This window comes from Sphaeramia orbicularis, chromosome 7 (genome assembly GCF_902148855.1).
Source record: "Sphaeramia orbicularis chromosome 7, fSphaOr1.1, whole genome shotgun sequence".
Classification (NCBI taxonomy): domain Eukaryota; kingdom Metazoa; phylum Chordata; class Actinopteri; order Kurtiformes; family Apogonidae; genus Sphaeramia; species Sphaeramia orbicularis.
In genome coordinates, this window is record NC_043963.1 from 23,261,973 (window position 1) to 23,280,492 (window position 18,520).

An 18,520-nucleotide genomic window follows, 5' to 3' on the forward strand; every position below is an offset into this window, starting at 1 on the left:
AACCAGCAAAGCATTAAAGATCCTATGACTTCTAATGGGATTTTCAATGCTATCAATGGATGGAGCACTGATTTAAGGAACTATGCCACCACATCAACTAAGCAAAATTTCCTGTTATTACATATAACAAATTTTAAAAGAAAGAAAAAAAAAAAAAAAAATGAAATACCGCAGAAAGGAGGAAATGTGCAGTCCATGTCACAAACCGTAAACATCTGAGATCTGAATTACACCAGTTATCAGTAACTTGGTGACATCTAGTGGTTTTCTTGTAAACTAGCACAAAAAGCCACTCAGAGCACAGAACTGCCACCATAATTTGTACCAAATACTAAAAATACAAAAATGTGGAATAATCTGCCAGCTCTTCTTACGGAGTTTCCTCAAATTCAGTTTTAAAAACCTGTGAAAACTCTGCTCCTGAGTGACTGTAATTTTCCACATGGGATTCATTTCTAAGCTTGGAATTTTATTTGTTGAAAATGTACTTTTGTGCAGCTTGGAAATTTTTTTTTTTTTTTTTTAATATTTTTCACTGCAGTTGTAAATCTTTGAAACCTGGAGGTTGCCACTTGTTAATCCCTTTGAGGGTGTTTTTGGTAACCATACATCACAATTTTTAACGAACATATATTATGTTTATGCTTTTTCATAATGTGAAAATTAAATAAATTAATTTAAAAAAAATAAAGATAGAAAAAAAACAAGTGCAACAAAGATGCAGTGTTGGCATAATACCATCCTTTTTTCAGTTACAACTAAAACCATACATATTTTTAAACTGCTTTTATGCTAACTTGTACAAAAGTCATTGCTACCTTTGTGTGAGGTCACAATGCTCACAAGAAAATGTGAAACTTGATGTGATAAACCCACATAGCACCAACAGGAAGTTACAGTGATGGGTTAGCGTCCATCTCTACAGTTTCCTGAGTGGTGCTGTGAAAATCTTATGCCTTTAACATGAAAATGAAGACACTGTGTCTGATTTTACTTATTCATGGTAAGTGGACAGATTTTTTTTTTTTTTTTTTTTTTTTTTTTTACATATTTTACTGAATAATTTGCTAAAATATAAAGGTAGCAATGTATATATATATATTTTTTATGTAAATCCTAATGAATACCTTTTTAGAGTAGAAAAAAAATCAACAGGATGTTAATTTTAAGGGCTTCTTCTAACAGGGCAAGATCTAGATGACATCTTAGTATTCAAAGTATTTTCAAACTATTGTGCCCTGGTTGAAAATATGCATTTATTCCAGCTTGTAACTGAATGACATTTCACAAAGATCTATTTTTTGTTTGTAAACTTTCCTCATAACAGTGACTTTCAAGCCTGCGTATGTGTGTATTAAAGAATCCATTTTAACCTCCTAAGACCCAGCTATGGGTTTTCTGTCCACATTTGTGGACAAGAGTTTCACAACTTTATACAAAAAAAAAAGAAAAGAAAACTGTCCACCACAAAGGACATTCCATAAAAATTTTAAAAACTGCACCTGAAAAAACTGTTGCATCATGATGTTTCCAATATAGGCATTTATCTAATAAAAAACAATAAAAGCTTGTACTTCGCTGACATTTCCTGGGTCTTAGGAGGTTAATTTTACTGTTTTATCTGCCTTAAGTTTGTCAGTGTTTACTTTACAACAAAAAATTCCCACAATCTTGTCTAGAGATTCAAGTATTATTTTTATAGCCTAGTGTCAAATTACCCTCTCTCTTTTTTAACCTACAAAAACATTAAAATATTTACTAATGATGAATACCAAACTCAGTGTTTCTGTGTGACAACTTGATACAAAAGCATTTTTTCTGATTTCTTTTTTTTTCTTTTTTACTCTTTCAGCAAGTCTTCAACTCAAGTGTGATAAAACAAAAATCACAGCATATGTTGGAGGTGAATTCAGTCTTATTTGCACATTTGACACAAACCGATTCTTATTCAGTCGAAAATACTGGTGCAGAGGAGATGCCAGAAATACCTGTGAAATTTTGGTTCATTCCGAAAGTGCAACCAAGAATGCACAGAAGTATTACATACTAGATGCGGGAAGACGAGGTCTGTTTGTGAAAGGTACAGGTCTACAGCTCAAAGACGGCGGAACATACTGGGTTGGCATTGACAAAATATATGCTGATGTCATGACCTCGGTTAAAGTTGTTGTCACAGAAGGTAAGAATGTGATTTTAAAGCCTTTAATAAATTCAGCCTCTTCATTCTTCTGGGTAAATTTCCTATTCATAAAGCTAAGATATCCAAAGCATCCCCATCATTTCAATTATTTTTAACAGGATTGAAAATGTACTTTGAGTCTCTAAAACATATTAAATTTAATTAAAAATGTTTATTAGCGCTTCAGTTTTACTACAGTTACCTTGAGTAAATTGGTCTGCCACTTCATATTGTAATATTATTATTTATTTATTTATTTATTTCCTTTTCTTACTGTACCTTTGCTTTTTGTTGGATCTTCATTTTTATTCTCCTTAAATGATTTATTATTCATTTATATTTTGTCTATATATGTCTAATTTTACTTATTGTAGTTTTTACATCCTCTTATTAGTTTATGGTTATTATGGCTTGGAATGTCTGATGTTTTGTATATTCTATTTTTTGTATGTTCTATTGATAATAAATAAATTCTTGAGGAAAAAAAACATTACCTCGTTGAAAAAAGTTTAACTAAAAAAACAAAAAAGCCTTTAATAAATATTCTAAAAGGTGCATTTTTAAGATATGAAGCTGATTCAGTCCAAATATGTTTATTGTTTCTTGTAACAGTTCCAGTTTCCAAACCCAGACTTCAGCCCTTGACTTCTCTGGGGGGGAGGCCGACATGCTGGGGCCAACCACTGACTGTACGCTGTGGCTCTGCAAAGGGTACCAACATTCGATATGCCTGGTATCAACAAAGCCACCCAAAAAACAACCTGCTCTACCAGTCATCAGACTTGAGACTTCACTGTGGCACGACAGAAAAAGACAGAAGTTATTACTGCGTTGCCAGTAACGACGTAAACCACCAAGAAAGTGATATCCTTTTTGTACAGGTTCTGTTACCTGCACAAAGCAGCTGCATCTACTCTGTTAATATACCAGGTAACAATAAGTGTCTTATTGTGTTTTGTTTCTCCTTTAATAAATAATAGAAAAGTGAAGTAAAAATATGGCAATACTTTATGAAACATTACATCAAGAAAAATACTGTAAAACGAATACTAATAAGACACTTAGTCATTATGACATATAGACTTTTTGTACAGAAATACCTTGCAGGACTTCCTATTCCTGTTCTAAAATATTATCATCACTGATCTTTCTTCCTCAGTTGAAGAAACCAGATGGTTACTTGTAGTTTAAAAAATATTATTTATGCTCAGAATATGACAAACATTTAAAAAATGCAAAGTTAGACAGAACTTTTAAAACAAATATGATTAAATAGATCAATATTGACTTCACTTCAAAACATTTTGTATGGGTTTTACATGACATTGTTGACAAAATGACCCCTGAAAAAAGCATTTAGTGTTATGATATTTATTGAGACTTAACCCATAAAGACCCAATGTTACTTTTGTGGCAGTTCCAAAATATTTTTTCTCTTTATTTAACTTTTGTCAAGTGATTTATCACAATTTATTATGACATAATCCTGTGTATTTTGTGTTTTTTCAGTGAACATCATGTAATTTCCTGGATTTAATTTACTTATCATATAGATGTTCATAAAATCTCAGATTAAAGATGAGGGCTATTATAACAAAAACAGAGAAAACTGAAGAAAAAGTGACATTTTCAGCAAAATCTATCTTTGCCTGAACATAAACCAGGTGTGTCCATCCACTGTCATTAATCCAACTCCATGGGTTTTACTGGTGAATCAATGTTGTTGAAGATGATGGTGTTTCCATGTTCACTACGGAGCCTCTGAACATCCAAATAGGTTATATCTGATGACTGTGAAAAGATGATAAACTGTATTTTGCAAATGTTATTTACATGTATTGATAGGATTAATGGATCAGAAGTTATTAAACATTTTAGATCATCAGATGGTTTTGGTCATCAGTGGCTGTTCGGGTCTTTTGGGGTTAAAATTATATAGTAATATTTGTCATTATTGCTTTGTAACCAACACACCAGTTAGAAATGAAACACCTGTATTTTATTCATATAGTACATTTTATTCATATAAGGAATTAAGCTTTTGTGTGTATGATGTAACTTTGGTGACTCCTTATGGCACTACTATGAAATACATGTAAGACACACAAATCTAAAGGCTCGTCTTACATCCATTGTCACTGCTGTAAGGAAATACATAAAAGATTAAATTAAGTAAATTGTATAAAATGCTTTGTGAGACTGTAAAAGGGATACACAACATCTATGATGCATTATTAGCATGGGTATTATATAAAATATCACCAGAAATAATTTGTGTGTTTTATTCAGAAACTCCTATTATACTAAGTAGAACATGTTAAAAGAATGGTATTTTCATGTCTAACTTTTTAATCATCAGATCAGCCTGTTTATGACTGCGCGGACAGATTTACCACCAGCACCGACAGATGGACCACCACCACGGCCACAACTCCAGAACTAACCACTGACTCCCACAATGCAACTGAAAACCAGTGTTTACATACTAATCAAACCAATGTAGACTGGCTTTACAGCAGGTTACAAAATGCAATTTTTCATATCATAATTCCTATAAACATTTTTTCATTAAACAGTTCCATAAAGTGTAACAAAGCTGATTAAATCTGTCTTTTTTTTTTTTTTTCAGGAAATGGACAGGGCTGCCACTTTGGTACAGTTTCCTGCGTTGGGGTTGCTTTTTGTTCTTGCTGGTTATTTTGTGTTCGTTACTAAAATATGCCAAAGCAAAACACAAGGTCAAACATGCAAAGAGGCAGAGAAAAGTTCGTTTCAGACATTTGGCTCAATAACTTGATATGCACAAGGGCAGTGCCTTGGAAGTCATATTCAATCCAGTGCTGTAATAATTGTTTTATGGTCTGCCAAAGTCCTATGACGCCATGCAACAATTTAGGAAAAGTACGTCATCATTTATATCGGTATGTTTGTCTGTTTGACTCATTTAAAGGATGTTTTGCCGTGTCACTATTAATACACGATAGTCATTCTTTGACTCTTATGTGCTTCACCGGGGCTTCAAATTAAGGACATTTAAAGCAGCTAAACCACATTTATATCGCTAGCTATAAATGCAGACCATAACCACAGGCTCTTCACAAGGAAAAACCCAGACAGACGACCTTCTTTCTAGTATGCTGAAATGAAACCTTTGTAGTAATGACCTCCTGACCATAAAACATAAACATGTATGTGATATGAAGCTAAACTGTACTGATATAAGCTTAAATAAAGTGGGATGTCATTTCTCTGTGTGGATGTAAGGAAATTACGAAACTTAAAATGAATGATACAGGCCCATCATGTGCCATAAAACCAACAGATTAAAGACATGTAAGTACCTCACCCAGGAACTGGGAAACCAATGCCTTGGTCACACAATGAATCAACAGGGTGGTGTTTATTGCCTTGTAAATATGATGCAATTAAAATCAAAAATTAAAAAAATGTTTCCAGAAGCACTGTCTGTGTACCACAATATCAGCTCCACCTTTAAAATGTAGAATACAGGGGAAACATTCTCAAACCAATGATTTGAATGTGCGTGTGATCTGTTGACTACACTGTTAACTCTAAACAGCCGTCAATGACCAAAAGTATCTACTTATCTAAAATGTTTATTTGCTCTTGAACCACTAATCCTATTAATATATTTAGATTATTCAGATAAAATGCAAGTTCTCAGCTTTTCAGCAACATTAAATGGTCTTTTTTGGACATTCAGAGACTCTATAGTGCATGCGGAAACAATGACATCTTCAACCAACATTAATTCACCAGTAAAACCCATTAAGTTTGATACATGACAGTGGCTGTAGACTCTTGTTTTTATGTTTACTGAATGATATATTTTGCTGAAAAAAAAAAAGTTTTTCTTCACCTATCTGTGTTTTGATATAATAAGCTTTGAATTTACCCTGAGCCTCTGTGTACATCTACATAAATGAATTAAATGTAGGAAAATATCTAATTTTCACAAATTATCTATAATAAATAGTGATAAATTAGCAAGGTTAGGATAGTTTAAATATAGAAATGTTAATAGGGAAGTCACCACAGGAATAGTTGTAGGGCTTAAGAAACAGTTAAAGTTTCTGATTGTCTCAAAATGACATTATTGTTAGTGTCATTATTGTCTTACATTTCTTGTTTTACTTTTCTTGTTAATTAACACTTTCTAATTCATTATTTTTTTGTTCCAGTGCATAATATATTCCATTTCCTCCCACAAAGTAAGTCTTTCAGCCCAAAGGGAGGTGCACTTCCTCATTTCACAATAGCTCCATTACATCACCCTCTGAATGCTTTGATACCTTGTCTGATGGTCGACAATTTCACCACTAAAATGACGGCAACTGCACCATTAGAGGCAGGAACAGCTTTGAAAAATGTCACAAAACTGAAATATTTTCTCTATCCATAAAGTGATCATTTTCCCTCAGGGTGTGTGTAAGTTGTAGATTTAGATTTCTGTATATACACACAGATGTCAGGTTTTATATAGTGATACAGCAGCATTCTCTTCACCTTAACTGCATTTATTTAATGTCTGTAGAGATCCAGCCTTTGAGACAGACTGGTGAGGAAAAAAGTGTTAACCCTTTCATGCATACTGGTCACTACAGTGGACCGTTATTCTACAGCTGTTCTCTTGTATATTCATGGGTTTGGTTGTTTTAGTTCCATATCAGCCAACACAGTAGGCACTTTTACACCATCCCATACACTGCAATCCATACCATTACTGTAACTTTATGTTCTTGATAAACCTGATCTGCAGTAACATGATTGAATGTAAATCAATTTCTAATTGTTATTAGACTGTAATTAAGTTTTCTTAAACAAAAAGTTTTTTTTTTCATATTATCTCCATGAAGTGAGTAAGAACTAGTATTAGAGTATGATAAAAGGTGAGAGAACATCAGATTAGGTGCATCAGAAATCATTTTGTGTCATACTTACATATATTACTTTCTGATATTGCGTTTTAAATACATGTTTCTTTGCTTGAAAGCACATGGTGTCCAAATGAGACATTTTTGAAAAATAGGTTAATTTATATATAAAAAAAATAAAATAAAAGATTAAAAAAAAAAAAAAATCAATCTCATTGTTTTTTTCATACCTAAAGAGGACTAAAACACTCAGGAAAAAAAAAATCTTGATTAAGGTTCTTATAATTCATGCATCAAAGGGATAAAAGAGTATGTTTTGTCATTTAGGACAGCTTCCGTGTTTATGTCTTACACTTTCCTCAAGGCCCTGAAGTATGCATGAATATTTATGAAGCCACGCCCCTTCCCGACAAAAAGTAGGCAGTGTCGGAAGCGTCAAAGTCATTATACTCTGGTAGCATTGCCTGGTACAGTATCCTTAAATCTCCGCTTTTCTTTGGTAAGTAAAGACTGATAAAAATACTTTCTGTCTTCTATGTCATTGTGAATGAACAGCATTGCGGTTCTACCATGCCAGCACTCTTTAAATGACGTCTCGCGACGTTTCGTGACGTTTCGCTAGCTAACAGTAAGCTAGCTAGCTTACAACGCCATAATACAATGTAAGTCTACGATTTCTGGGTTTTAATGAATTATTTATCGTCTCCGAATGACCATTGTTTGGTGCGTGTTCTGTTTATGCGGGTGTATTGTTAAATTCGGCTTAGGTGTCATTGATACTTGTTAGTTAATGCTTTTGTGCGTTATGTTTTACTTGGAGAGGATAACGCCCACACTGTGTTTGGATTCTCTGGTGCCCATACGTGCTTACATGTTTGTTTAATCTTTCAACATCTGAATTTGATTGTCGTTTCCGAACAACTGTAGTAAACTTGGTAATAGTAAATAAAGTATGACAGACAAGTACTGTAGTTTGGGATATAGTTTGTCCATAAAGTGTGCTGCCGGGCTACAACAAGCTAGCATTACTTTGTTACACATTAAAAAGTTAGCTAGTGAAAGATGACGTTGTTCTGTTAATTCCAGATGACACAATGGGTGGCGCTTCCTTCCTCCTTCTGAGCAGTCTGAGCCTTGCTGTGACTGTTCAAGGTGAGTGCCATGATGGCTAAACTGTAAATGGTACAAGTATGATCAGATGCTGTGACTTGAGAACTTATGTCAGGGGTGTCAAACTCATTTTAGTTCAGGGGCCATATTAAGCCCAAATTGATCTTAAGTGGGCCGGACCATTAAAGCAATAGCATTATAACCTGTAAATAATGACGACTCCAAAATTTTCCTCTTTGTTTTAGAGCAATCAAAATGAAATTATAAAAAATATGTACATATGCATACTATCCACACAAAATTGATGTGAATAAACTGAAAAAACCCTGAAATTTCTTGAGAAAAATAAGTGCAATTTTAACAATAACTTATCATTTATACATGCATATATATTATGGATTGGATCTACAAAGGCACAAAATATTTAATAACAGGAAGAATAATGTTAAAATTTCACTTTCAAAATTTCAGGTTTTTCGCATTTTGTTGTTGAAGGATAGTTTGTAAATGTTAATATTTTCATCATTTAATCTAAGTTTTTACACTAAAACAAAGAGAAAATTTGGAGTTGTCATTACTTATTTATAGTTGTAATGTAATATTATGTTTTTCACATTAAACTAAGAAAATTTGGAGTCATTTTTTATTTTATTTTTTATATTTATGGCGATTATTTTTAATTGAGATCACATTGGTCTGTATGTGGAACCTGAACTAAAATGACTTTGACATCCTTGATTGTTAATATGTTGCATGTAATTTTTGTGCTTTGCAAATTCATCCTGCGGGCCAGACTGGAACCTTTGGTGGGCTGGTTTTGGCCCCCGGGCCACATGTTTGACACCTGTGACTTACGTTTATTTTCAATTCTCATGTTTCATTAACTTTCTTTAACACAGCTCAAGGATGTACCACACCTGTGGGAAGAAGCAACATGAATTTGAAGGATGAATACATCAGTTTAAAGGAATTTCCGGATGGAATCACTGTTGCTTTTGCTTGCAATGTTGGCTATGAGAACAGAGGAGGGTCTGGAAAGATTACTTGTGCTAATGGCGTTTGGAGCCCCTTGATCCTGAACTGCCAGAGTAAATATCAGTGATCAGTTTTTACACCTGTCTGTTTTGTAGACGTACTTTAGCCATTCATTAGTTATCTTTAACCAATTAACAATGCACTTTCAGATAAGCAACTGATAATAACTATTTACCTAACCAAACTAATTACTTCACAATTTACAGTTTATGCTTGACTGTACCCAGTGTGTATTAAATAAGAGATATATGTGATGGTTTATTTCTTAGGAAAAAGCTGTGGCTCTGCTGGAGAACTAGAAAATGGAGTCATTCATTACGATGAAGGGGTTGAGTTTGGTGATAAAGCTACTGTGACTTGTAACCAGGGGTCAGTAATAAAGTGGTGTTTATTTTGTTTAAGGTTAAGAGAACATTTTATATGGATATTGTGTAGTTTATTGAGAACCTCTCTTTGTCCCCCCTCCCCCCATACTGTAATTAGTTATGACTTGGTTGGAGACAGAGAACTGTTTTGCGGAGACCAAGGATGGTTGAACAGGTTGCCTGTATGTGAAGGTTGGTAGTCTGTGTGCGTTTGAACCATATTTGTAATGTATACAATAAGATGATGTCTTCTTTCATTGTAATATGACATTTTTTTGTTTTTTGTTTTTTTGCAGTGATAAAATGCAATCCACCATCTGAGATTTTAAATGGGGATTTCAGTCCAGTCAAGGAATCCTATGCTTATAATGAAATTATAAAGTACACTTGTACAGGGGATAACACACTCAATGGATCAAATGTGTTATCATGTTCAGATGGTGGAAAATTCAAGCCTGATCCGCCAATATGTACCCGTATGTATACGTAACAATTTATTTATTTAAAAACTGTCCACAACACAATCTCAGCTATAGAATATTGCAATCTTAAGAGAGGCTTATTTTCATTCATTTGTATCTTTCTCTGTCTGTAGGTGTTGAATGCCCAGAACCTGATATAAAGTATGCTATATGGAAGGATGGTTCCCGACCTCCGTATAGATACAAGTCCACTGTGACATACGAATGCCAAAAAGGATTCAGTTTGAAAGGAGTTGCTACCATGACATGTGACATAAATAGTCAGTGGTCACCTGGTCTTCCAACATGTACACGTAAGTCATTTAGATGAAATTGAAAGTTAAGCTTAGGTCTGTTTAGAGAGAAAAAAAGTCACCTGGTTTTATTTTATCACCACTGCTGTGGTGCACTTGAATCATCCAACAATTTTTAGATGGATCATCATGAATATTTTGTGATTTCAGGTTAAGATTTCCTCTATCATTGTACAGGAATGTAGTTGTATGCCATATCAAATATAGCGACTATTTATTTATTTATTTATTTAGCTAGCAATGACTAGGAGCTTTGCTGGCATCAGTTGGCATATTTTCATCCATTTCTGACCTGTCTCTTTGCTAGATAGTCATGTGACAACATAAAGCTCATGGTAATTATTTGTGGACGTATTTGCACTTCCATGTGTCACCTATTTAATATCATTTAGTTTTTACATCACATCCTTTGGTAGTTAGATACATGCACAGGTACATATTGCAATTTTAGTTAACTATATATATGTATATGTATATCGGTAGTTTATTGTCACTTTCATCGTGCAACTTCACCATATATGGAAGTGAGATACTGTTTTTTGTTCATCATGTTGCTCAGCACACGTCAGTCCCACTCCACAACAGTCACCCTTATAAAAAGCAAACAATACAGACATAAAAAACACTGACAGGGATTAAAAAGTCAAAGAGCAGTGTGGGTGTGGCAAGGTGGTGGATATCTTGTTTAAAGAGCAAGATCCAAGAATCCAGATTTATATAAACTGGTCAAAACATATATGGATTTTGGTTAATCTTTGTAAAAGTGAAGTTGCCATTAATATCATTAAAATAATTCAGCACACTTTCCTGATAATTATTTCATTTTCTTTTTTTCAATGTTACAGCCGTTGAAGTGACAACTAAAGCCACGACTACCACAACTACCACTACTACCACTACTACGGCGCCGATGGATAAAACACCAGGTAAAGCCCATGCTGAAGCTAAAAGAAAGTCTAAACCTTAACAGAATGTTGATTAATAAGGTACTTTGTTTAATTTCAAAAGACAATATGAGCAATAAACTAAATTATTTCTTAGTATTACACTACTAAATCTGTCTTGAATCAATCTGTAGTCATGCTTGTGTTACGGGATAAAGTGACTCTAGTAAATGGCATATTGCAAGTATAAACAAACTTTTGTAATTTTAGAGATGACATTGATGTAGTCAAATTATAGTAAAAGTCTAGCACCAGAGGCAACAGTGTCATGATGCCATACACTTCACAGATGTTTAGCTAATGCATTGCTCAGCGATAATTGATACTTCTGTCAAGGGGAAACATTGCATGGACTTTTTTTTTTAAATTGTAATTGCATTTTTCTCCTCCAGATACTTATACCCCAAGTGATGCCCCTGGTACGTGCTCACAATAAGCTTTTCTTTCTTAGTCCCTTTGGTTAAAAGACGGAAATGTTCATTAGAGTCAAATCAACACCACTATTTGACAATCATTTTAATACCAGAAATTCTGTCTCTGTCCATCTAATCCAAGTTTATTGTCCAACCAATTTCTTAAAGACTATTCACCCAATTCTTTTCAAATTTGACACACGTGTTCTTTACTACCAGGACAGGTGCAGTGCCAAGTTTAAGGACTACATTTCTGTTTTTGGATTTTTTGTGAATTTTTGAAAATTTGTTCAACCAATTTCTCTGAGACGATTCATCCAATTTGGCAGTCAAAGTGCAATCAGATTGAAAGTTAAAACTTGGGCAGAATAATATTTGTCTTGGTTTAACTGAACTGCCCGAAAAGGAAACTAATTTAGTTTGTAGTTTACAATTATCTTTAAGTTATTTGAAATTAAAAATTAATTCCTGACCAAGCTGGACATCAGTGAGCAGGAGGGGCTAAGTATTGTGCGGTGGGGGCAGGGGTATTGGTAAGCTCCACTTACTCTTTCACTTGTTACTCTCTTTCAGACAGTGGTGGAGACAATTCAGCTTGGGGGTACGCTTTTCTTGGGGGTAAGTTTTAATTTGATTCCTTGAAAAACAGATTAAGAATATAAAGAGATGATGTCTGCCCAAATAAGAACATGTAGAGCATCTATGATTGACTGCTAAATGCAAGAAGGCATGTTTTTATTTGGGGCATATAAGTATGAACAAATTCGTGCAGCCATGACAATGTGATAGTCTTCTGATGCCTGATTTGTGTTTTTTATTCATATGGTGCTCATTTGATATAGATAATAATTCCTAATTTGCCAGTTTAACAAACTTTAATAATAATCCTGCTGCTTTAATTTCATCAAGCTTAAGTTATTTTTAGTGTTACTTTCATGTTGGGTAAGGAAAAATTTCTTAAATGGAACTATATTTTTTTTGTCACACAGTTGGAGTAGCAGTTGTGGCCTTCATCATTGGCAAAATTGTCCATTCCCAAATGAAAAAACGGTAAGATTACGTACTAGCTAGACTAACCCTGCAATGCTTTTGCTCACATGATAGACTAAATATTAACAGAGCTTAATTCTTGATCCTGCTTTTCCAAGCACTTGTTCTTGTCTTAATACTTTGTCACTTTTCTTTCTTGCTTGTACAAGTGTGTGTGTTTTGGAGAGGCTTTCTGGCTCTGCCACAGTATCAAGTTTGTGGTTTATGCTCTCTTCAGCACAGAACTTTAGGTCAAATGCAAAGACAGTTTTGTCCCAACTTTTAAGATGTTGAGTTTCCATGGATGTCACTCACTTACTTGGGCCACTAATGCTTCTGCAAAGTAGGAAGTTGTGGTGACCTTTTGTTTCTTGTTGGGGCAGTGGTGTTTGTGTAATGCCTAGCTGTCTGTGCAGGAGAGTGTCGTCTAAAGGAAATCTTAATTAACTCTGCCATTGCTCATAAAGTCTTCTCATAAAGAGCTTGAGCAACATTTTGAATTTGCCTTAAAGTCTGATTTTTTTTTTTTTTTCTGGATTATAGAAAAAACACCAACCCTAAAATCAAAGATTGCCTCCTAATAAATATAACTAATATGAAACTTGGTCTTCTTTGATTCTATCAGTTTACAGTTCAAATGCTGATCAAAAATTTACTATTTTCTCTCTTTTAAAACATTATCAAATGTGATAGTGATGCATTAAGTGGTTGCCTTTTTCTTTCAGGAAAAATAGTGTGTGTGCTATTTCATTTTGGCAGCATAAATTGGCAAAAACCTCGCATATCTTTCGTAATAAAAAAAATTCATATTTTATTTCAAAGGAAATAATGGTAATTCTTAATTTTGGCTGTAACTAAATTGAGAAACACAAGTTCATATTGGATGTGAGTAAAATTACTACATGGTCTTGAATATGACCTATTGAGTTCTAGTTTCAGCTACAGTTATGAAGAAAAAGAAATTGTACCCTGTACAATTTTATGTATCAAGACATAATAAAAAAAATCCTCTGGTTCTCAACAGGTGCAAAAATTATTTAAATCTATCCCAAAACAACATACACTAGATTCCACCACAACTTACTTATTTATGCATTTATAAATTGATGTATTTTTCCTTCTTTCCTTCCTTCTTTATATGTTTACCAAATTAAAGCTAAAATGGAGAAGCACTGTGTGGAAACACCACACTCTTACTGCTTCCATTGGAATTTAGAGAATAAGTATCAGTAGGTGCTGCTGATTGAATATCCATGACTTATTGATCACCAGCAAGTTTGACCCCCTAAAAGCAGAGATTTCTGGAGGATTCATATGTGTTATAACACAGCGTCAAGGAGGAACGACATCAGTAATGAGTTTAGCAAAGCAGTTGTTACTGCCCATCAATATTTGAAGGGTTGTAAGATCATCTCTAAACATGTGCATCATTTTACAGTGAAAAAACATTTGAATATTCAAGACAGTTGCCAGTCTTTCCAGGAGTGGATGACCTTGAAAATTAACACCAAAATCAAACTGCAATGTTCAGAGAAATTGCAAAAGAAAACTGAGATCTCTGACCTCAGACTCAACAGTCCTCAATTAGCAAATTAAAATATTGAAGTTCAAGACGTGGTTTAGGAAAAACTGAACCAGTATATGTTGTTCAGTGTTGTTTGGAAGGGTTGCCGGGGAAATCCCTTCTTCTCTAAACTGAACATGACAGCACAGCTTAATTTTGCAAATTTGCATCTGAACAAACCACAGGACTTGTGGAACAGTGTCCTTTGGACAGATGAGACCAAAATGAAAGTGTTTGTCCATTATGCACAGAGCCACATTTAGTGAAAACCAAACAAACACCTCATACAAACTGTCAAGGACTACAGTGGATGGGCCATATTTGAAGCCCATTTTTCAGCCACAGGACCTGGACACCTTAGAGTCACTGAGTTGACCCTGAACTCCTTTGTATACCTGAGTATTCCACAGACAAATGTGAGGCCATCTGTCTAAGAGCTAAAGCTGGGCAGAAATTGGGCCATGCAATAGGACAGTGTTCCTGAGTACACCAGCAAATCTGCAACAAAATGGCTAAAAAAGAAAACAGTCACGGTACCCAGTCAAAGTAAAGACCTCAGCTGACTGATATTCTATGGCAGGACGATAAGAGTTGTACATTTAAAACAATATTCACAGTCTTCAATGATTGGAAGCAGTACTGTAAAGAGGAGTAGGCTGAAATTTCTCAAGTGATTTGGGGAACTGAAAAAGTCAAACAAAAAACGTTAATTTTAACTTACTGTGGCTGAAGTTGGTTTTACAGGCTATTGCACTATGGGGTGTAGTTTTCCATTTTGGCTTCATTATTTGTTAAATCAGTAATAAAATAAAATGAATCTGTTGTGTGTTGTTTTACACTGCAGGTGAGATTTCATTAATTTTAGAAGCTGATTCAGACTTGATGAATTTTCTTTATTATGTAAAACCACAGAATTCAAACTGGGTGTACTTTCTTGTTCTTGTGACTGTGTAATTCTCTGAGGAGTGAAGTGAAGATGTTGCAAGTTTAAAAAAAAAAAAAAAAAAGCACACACACCATTTTGGAAATCCCTGCTTTACTGTGAGTGATCTATCAAGGGAGGTGTGTGCATTTTGTGAAAGCTGTTGTATGTAGATGGTGGGTGGTACTTCTGTTAGTGACTGTGGTGTTTGCTTGGACTTCCTTACGCCTTTCTATCTTCTTATGCTGGATAAATTGAAACATTCATGTTCATTAGTCATTGTTGGGTTACAGCGAACGGATATCCCACGATGACGAAAAGACTACAAATAATGGAGACGAAGAACTTCGGTAAGAAGATGGACCATCATGCACACTTGAATTCATTCATTTATAATAAATACACAAGGATGTCATTAGCAGGAGTAATATGTGGTTACATAGGTCAATGCTTTATTTTATATTGTTTATAAAGACTGTCTAATGAGCATTTCTCTGTCCGTCTTCCCTCTGTCATCCTGGATTGCTAAGTTGCTACTAAGCAACACTTAAAAAAATGTACACTCATTTCTTTCCTCTTTCACAGGTTTTTCTCACTCCAGTTTGTCAAAAAAATGTGAAATTTCAACAATTTTTCTTCTGTTTCTCTATTTTCACAGGGCTTTTATTTTACACACACAACTTAAACACTTCATCTGCCGCCTTTTTTTTCTTGTTCTACAGGGCTGAGTTCTGTTTATTTTTGTTGTTGTTTCATTTTTGTTCCTTTTAAAAATAGTAATTTAGATTGTTTTGTCTTTGCTGCAGTGCCATGAATGATCCTACTAGTTTGGAGGATGAGGACACCGAGCAGAAGAACAGCATACCATGACATATTCCTGCCACGTGTTTCTGGACAACACTGGCTAATACCTTTGCTACAGGTCTTGAACTGTCGTTTGATGTTCAGCAATTTCAATTCGGTTGCTTACGCTTTGACTGGCTCATCCTATTGACTGACACAGACTCCATTTGCACTGTGATTTATACATCTTGTAAATCTGAAGGAATGAAATGTCAGAATATGTCGGTTGTCTTATCTGTGTTGTCAGTATAGATATTCACCACTGATCAGGACTCACCTTAAAACTATACAGAATTACCAAATCATTTTTCTTTGGACTTTTAGCACTGAATAGAACTTACAACTTTAGTTAAACTGGATACACCATAATATCATAAATAACTGTTGACTAATATCAGATGTTATACACCATCAGTGTAGCTGAAAGCTTTGGTCCTGTTCAGTGGTGTAGTGGTCCCTGGAAAAGTGGGTATACTCTCAATTTTTACATTTTTTTTTTAAATTTTATTTATTTATTTTAGTTTGCCCAAAAATCTGTCAGTAGTATTTTCTTACTATTATAAAATTATCATGACTTGATCAGGAGCTGTTTGTAGGTATTACTGGTCACACAAGCAGCTGAAACTTACCTCAGAATTATGTATTCAATGAAAGTTAGTGACACATATCGAGAGAACCTACTTTGATGGAATACATAATTCTGAGGTAAATTTTAAGGTGGTTTCAGAATGAGTCACTGTTTTAAACTACTGGCCATATGACTGCACATTTAGAGAAGAGATTTGTAATAGTTAAACTGTGTGAGTAGGCTAACGTTATGAAAGGCTAACATTATCCTGTGTGTGCCTCCTGTTGAATACATTTACATTCATGCAGCTGCTTGTGTGACCAGTAAAACCTACAAACTGCTCCTGATTAGGTCATGATAATTTTATAATAGTGAGCAAATACAACTGATGGATTTTTGGGTAAACTAAATAGAGTAGTCTTACATGTCACTGTTCCTAAAACAGGGTGTTTTTTTTCTGGACTACTTCCAAAAAAAAAAAAAAAAAAAACTCAAAAATTGAGAGTATACCCACTTCTCCAGGGACCACTACACCACTGACTGGTGCTCTTGATATTAAAGCCTGACGAGCCTGTAAAGCAACCATCTAGTATTATATGGTGTAGGTGGAATTTCTTTAACTGATTCATAGCTGTTAAACCATCTCTAATAATGCCTGAACATATGGTTGGTATGTTATGTGTGCCTGTTACGCCTTAATGCAGAAGCCAAATGTTTGGTTGTGTTTGGAGTGTCTTAGAAATTTCTCAAAACCCTTGTGAAAATGGCTCAAATTGAGTCAATGGAAGGAGTCCTTTTGTTTCTACAAATGACAGTTTTTTTTTTGTTTGTTTTTTGTTTTTTTTACACATCCAAAAAAGAAGACAAGGGAAAAAATTAAGTAAATGTGGAGTGAGGCTGGTTAATTATATCGGCCGCACTCCAAACACTACCAGACCAAGAATGTTAAAGGATGTTATAGAAAATGTATATAGACTGTGACTCCTGAAGTGTTTGCACTTGCCTTTTTTATTTTTATTTATTTGAAAAAAATTTGGCAACAGCTTTTGTATTCTAATTAGGGCCGCTAGTTACTATAGTTGCCTTGGTTGAACTTTTGTAAATGATTTGATGCAATAAAAGGAAAAATATGAATGTAATGGCCTGTTGTTCTACATCTGTACTGTATTTTTAACAAAATTGTCTTTAAATTCATCATCAATGCAATATAGAATTGTGACAACAGTTTGTAGGTGTGTGTCTATGAATCAGACAAAATTTCATATTAATGTATTGTAATTCAGCTTTAATATGGAACAATAGAGTAAAATTACAAGCAGGTACAAATTTAAAATTAAACTTGTGTGGAATATATATAAACCAGGCAGTTTTATTTAAAAAGTACAATATATAATACAAAACGTACAAAGACTCCAATTATACAAAACCTTGACTGTAGGTAATGTATAGGTATTAAACCACGGGTGTCAAACTCATTTTAGTTCAGGGGCCACATTAAGCCAAATTTGATGTGAAGTGGGCCGGACCAGTGAAATAATAATATAAAATATAAATAATGTCAACTCCAAACTTTTGTCTGTTTTAGAGCGAAAAAGTAAAATGCGATGAAAATGTTTACATCTACCAGTGATCCTTTAAAGCAATGTGAATAGCATGAACAAACTGAAATTTCTTAAGAAAACTAAGTGCAGTGTTAACAATGTTATGTCTCAGTTTATCATTTACGCATGTGAATTACAACTTACAGATCACAGTGGATCAACAAATACACAAAACATTTAATAACAGGCAGAATATTGGTAAACTTGCACTTCAGACATTTCAAAATGTTCATATTTATTCAGATTATTTGCACTTTTGTGAATGATAGTTTGTTTT

At 34.2% G+C, this 18,520-nt stretch overlaps 2 protein-coding genes across 3 annotated transcripts; both read left to right on the forward strand.

Moving 5' to 3' along the window:
- The first annotated feature begins 787 nt into the window (after window positions 1-787).
- On the forward strand, window positions 788-5,770 carry LOC115422814 (uncharacterized). The gene is made up of 5 exons (XM_030139368.1): window positions 788-1,003; window positions 1,853-2,179; window positions 2,792-3,109; window positions 4,539-4,698; window positions 4,809-5,770. Exons 1-5 carry the CDS (start codon window positions 964-966, stop codon window positions 4,969-4,971), a joined length of 1,008 nt encoding a protein of 335 aa, XP_029995228.1. The 5' UTR covers window positions 788-963; the 3' UTR covers window positions 4,972-5,770.
- Window positions 5,771-7,476: 1,706 nt separating this feature from the next.
- On the forward strand, window positions 7,477-16,182 carry LOC115422502 (C4b-binding protein alpha chain-like). 2 transcript variants are annotated; one of them, XM_030138850.1, is made up of 13 exons: window positions 7,477-7,573; window positions 8,161-8,226; window positions 9,084-9,272; window positions 9,489-9,588; window positions 9,703-9,776; window positions 9,881-10,060; window positions 10,180-10,359; window positions 11,205-11,285; window positions 11,696-11,722; window positions 12,290-12,334; window positions 12,706-12,766; window positions 15,525-15,581; window positions 16,038-16,182. In XM_030138850.1, exons 2-13 carry the CDS (start codon window positions 8,169-8,171, stop codon window positions 16,099-16,101), a joined length of 1,116 nt encoding a protein of 371 aa, XP_029994710.1. In that variant the 5' UTR covers window positions 7,477-7,573; window positions 8,161-8,168; the 3' UTR covers window positions 16,102-16,182. The 2 variants fall into 2 exon arrangements, with proteins under 2 accessions (XP_029994710.1, XP_029994711.1); XM_030138851.1 differs by lacking the exon at window positions 7,477-7,573 and adding an exon at window positions 7,666-8,015.
- The last annotated feature ends 2,338 nt before the right edge of the window (window positions 16,183-18,520 follow it).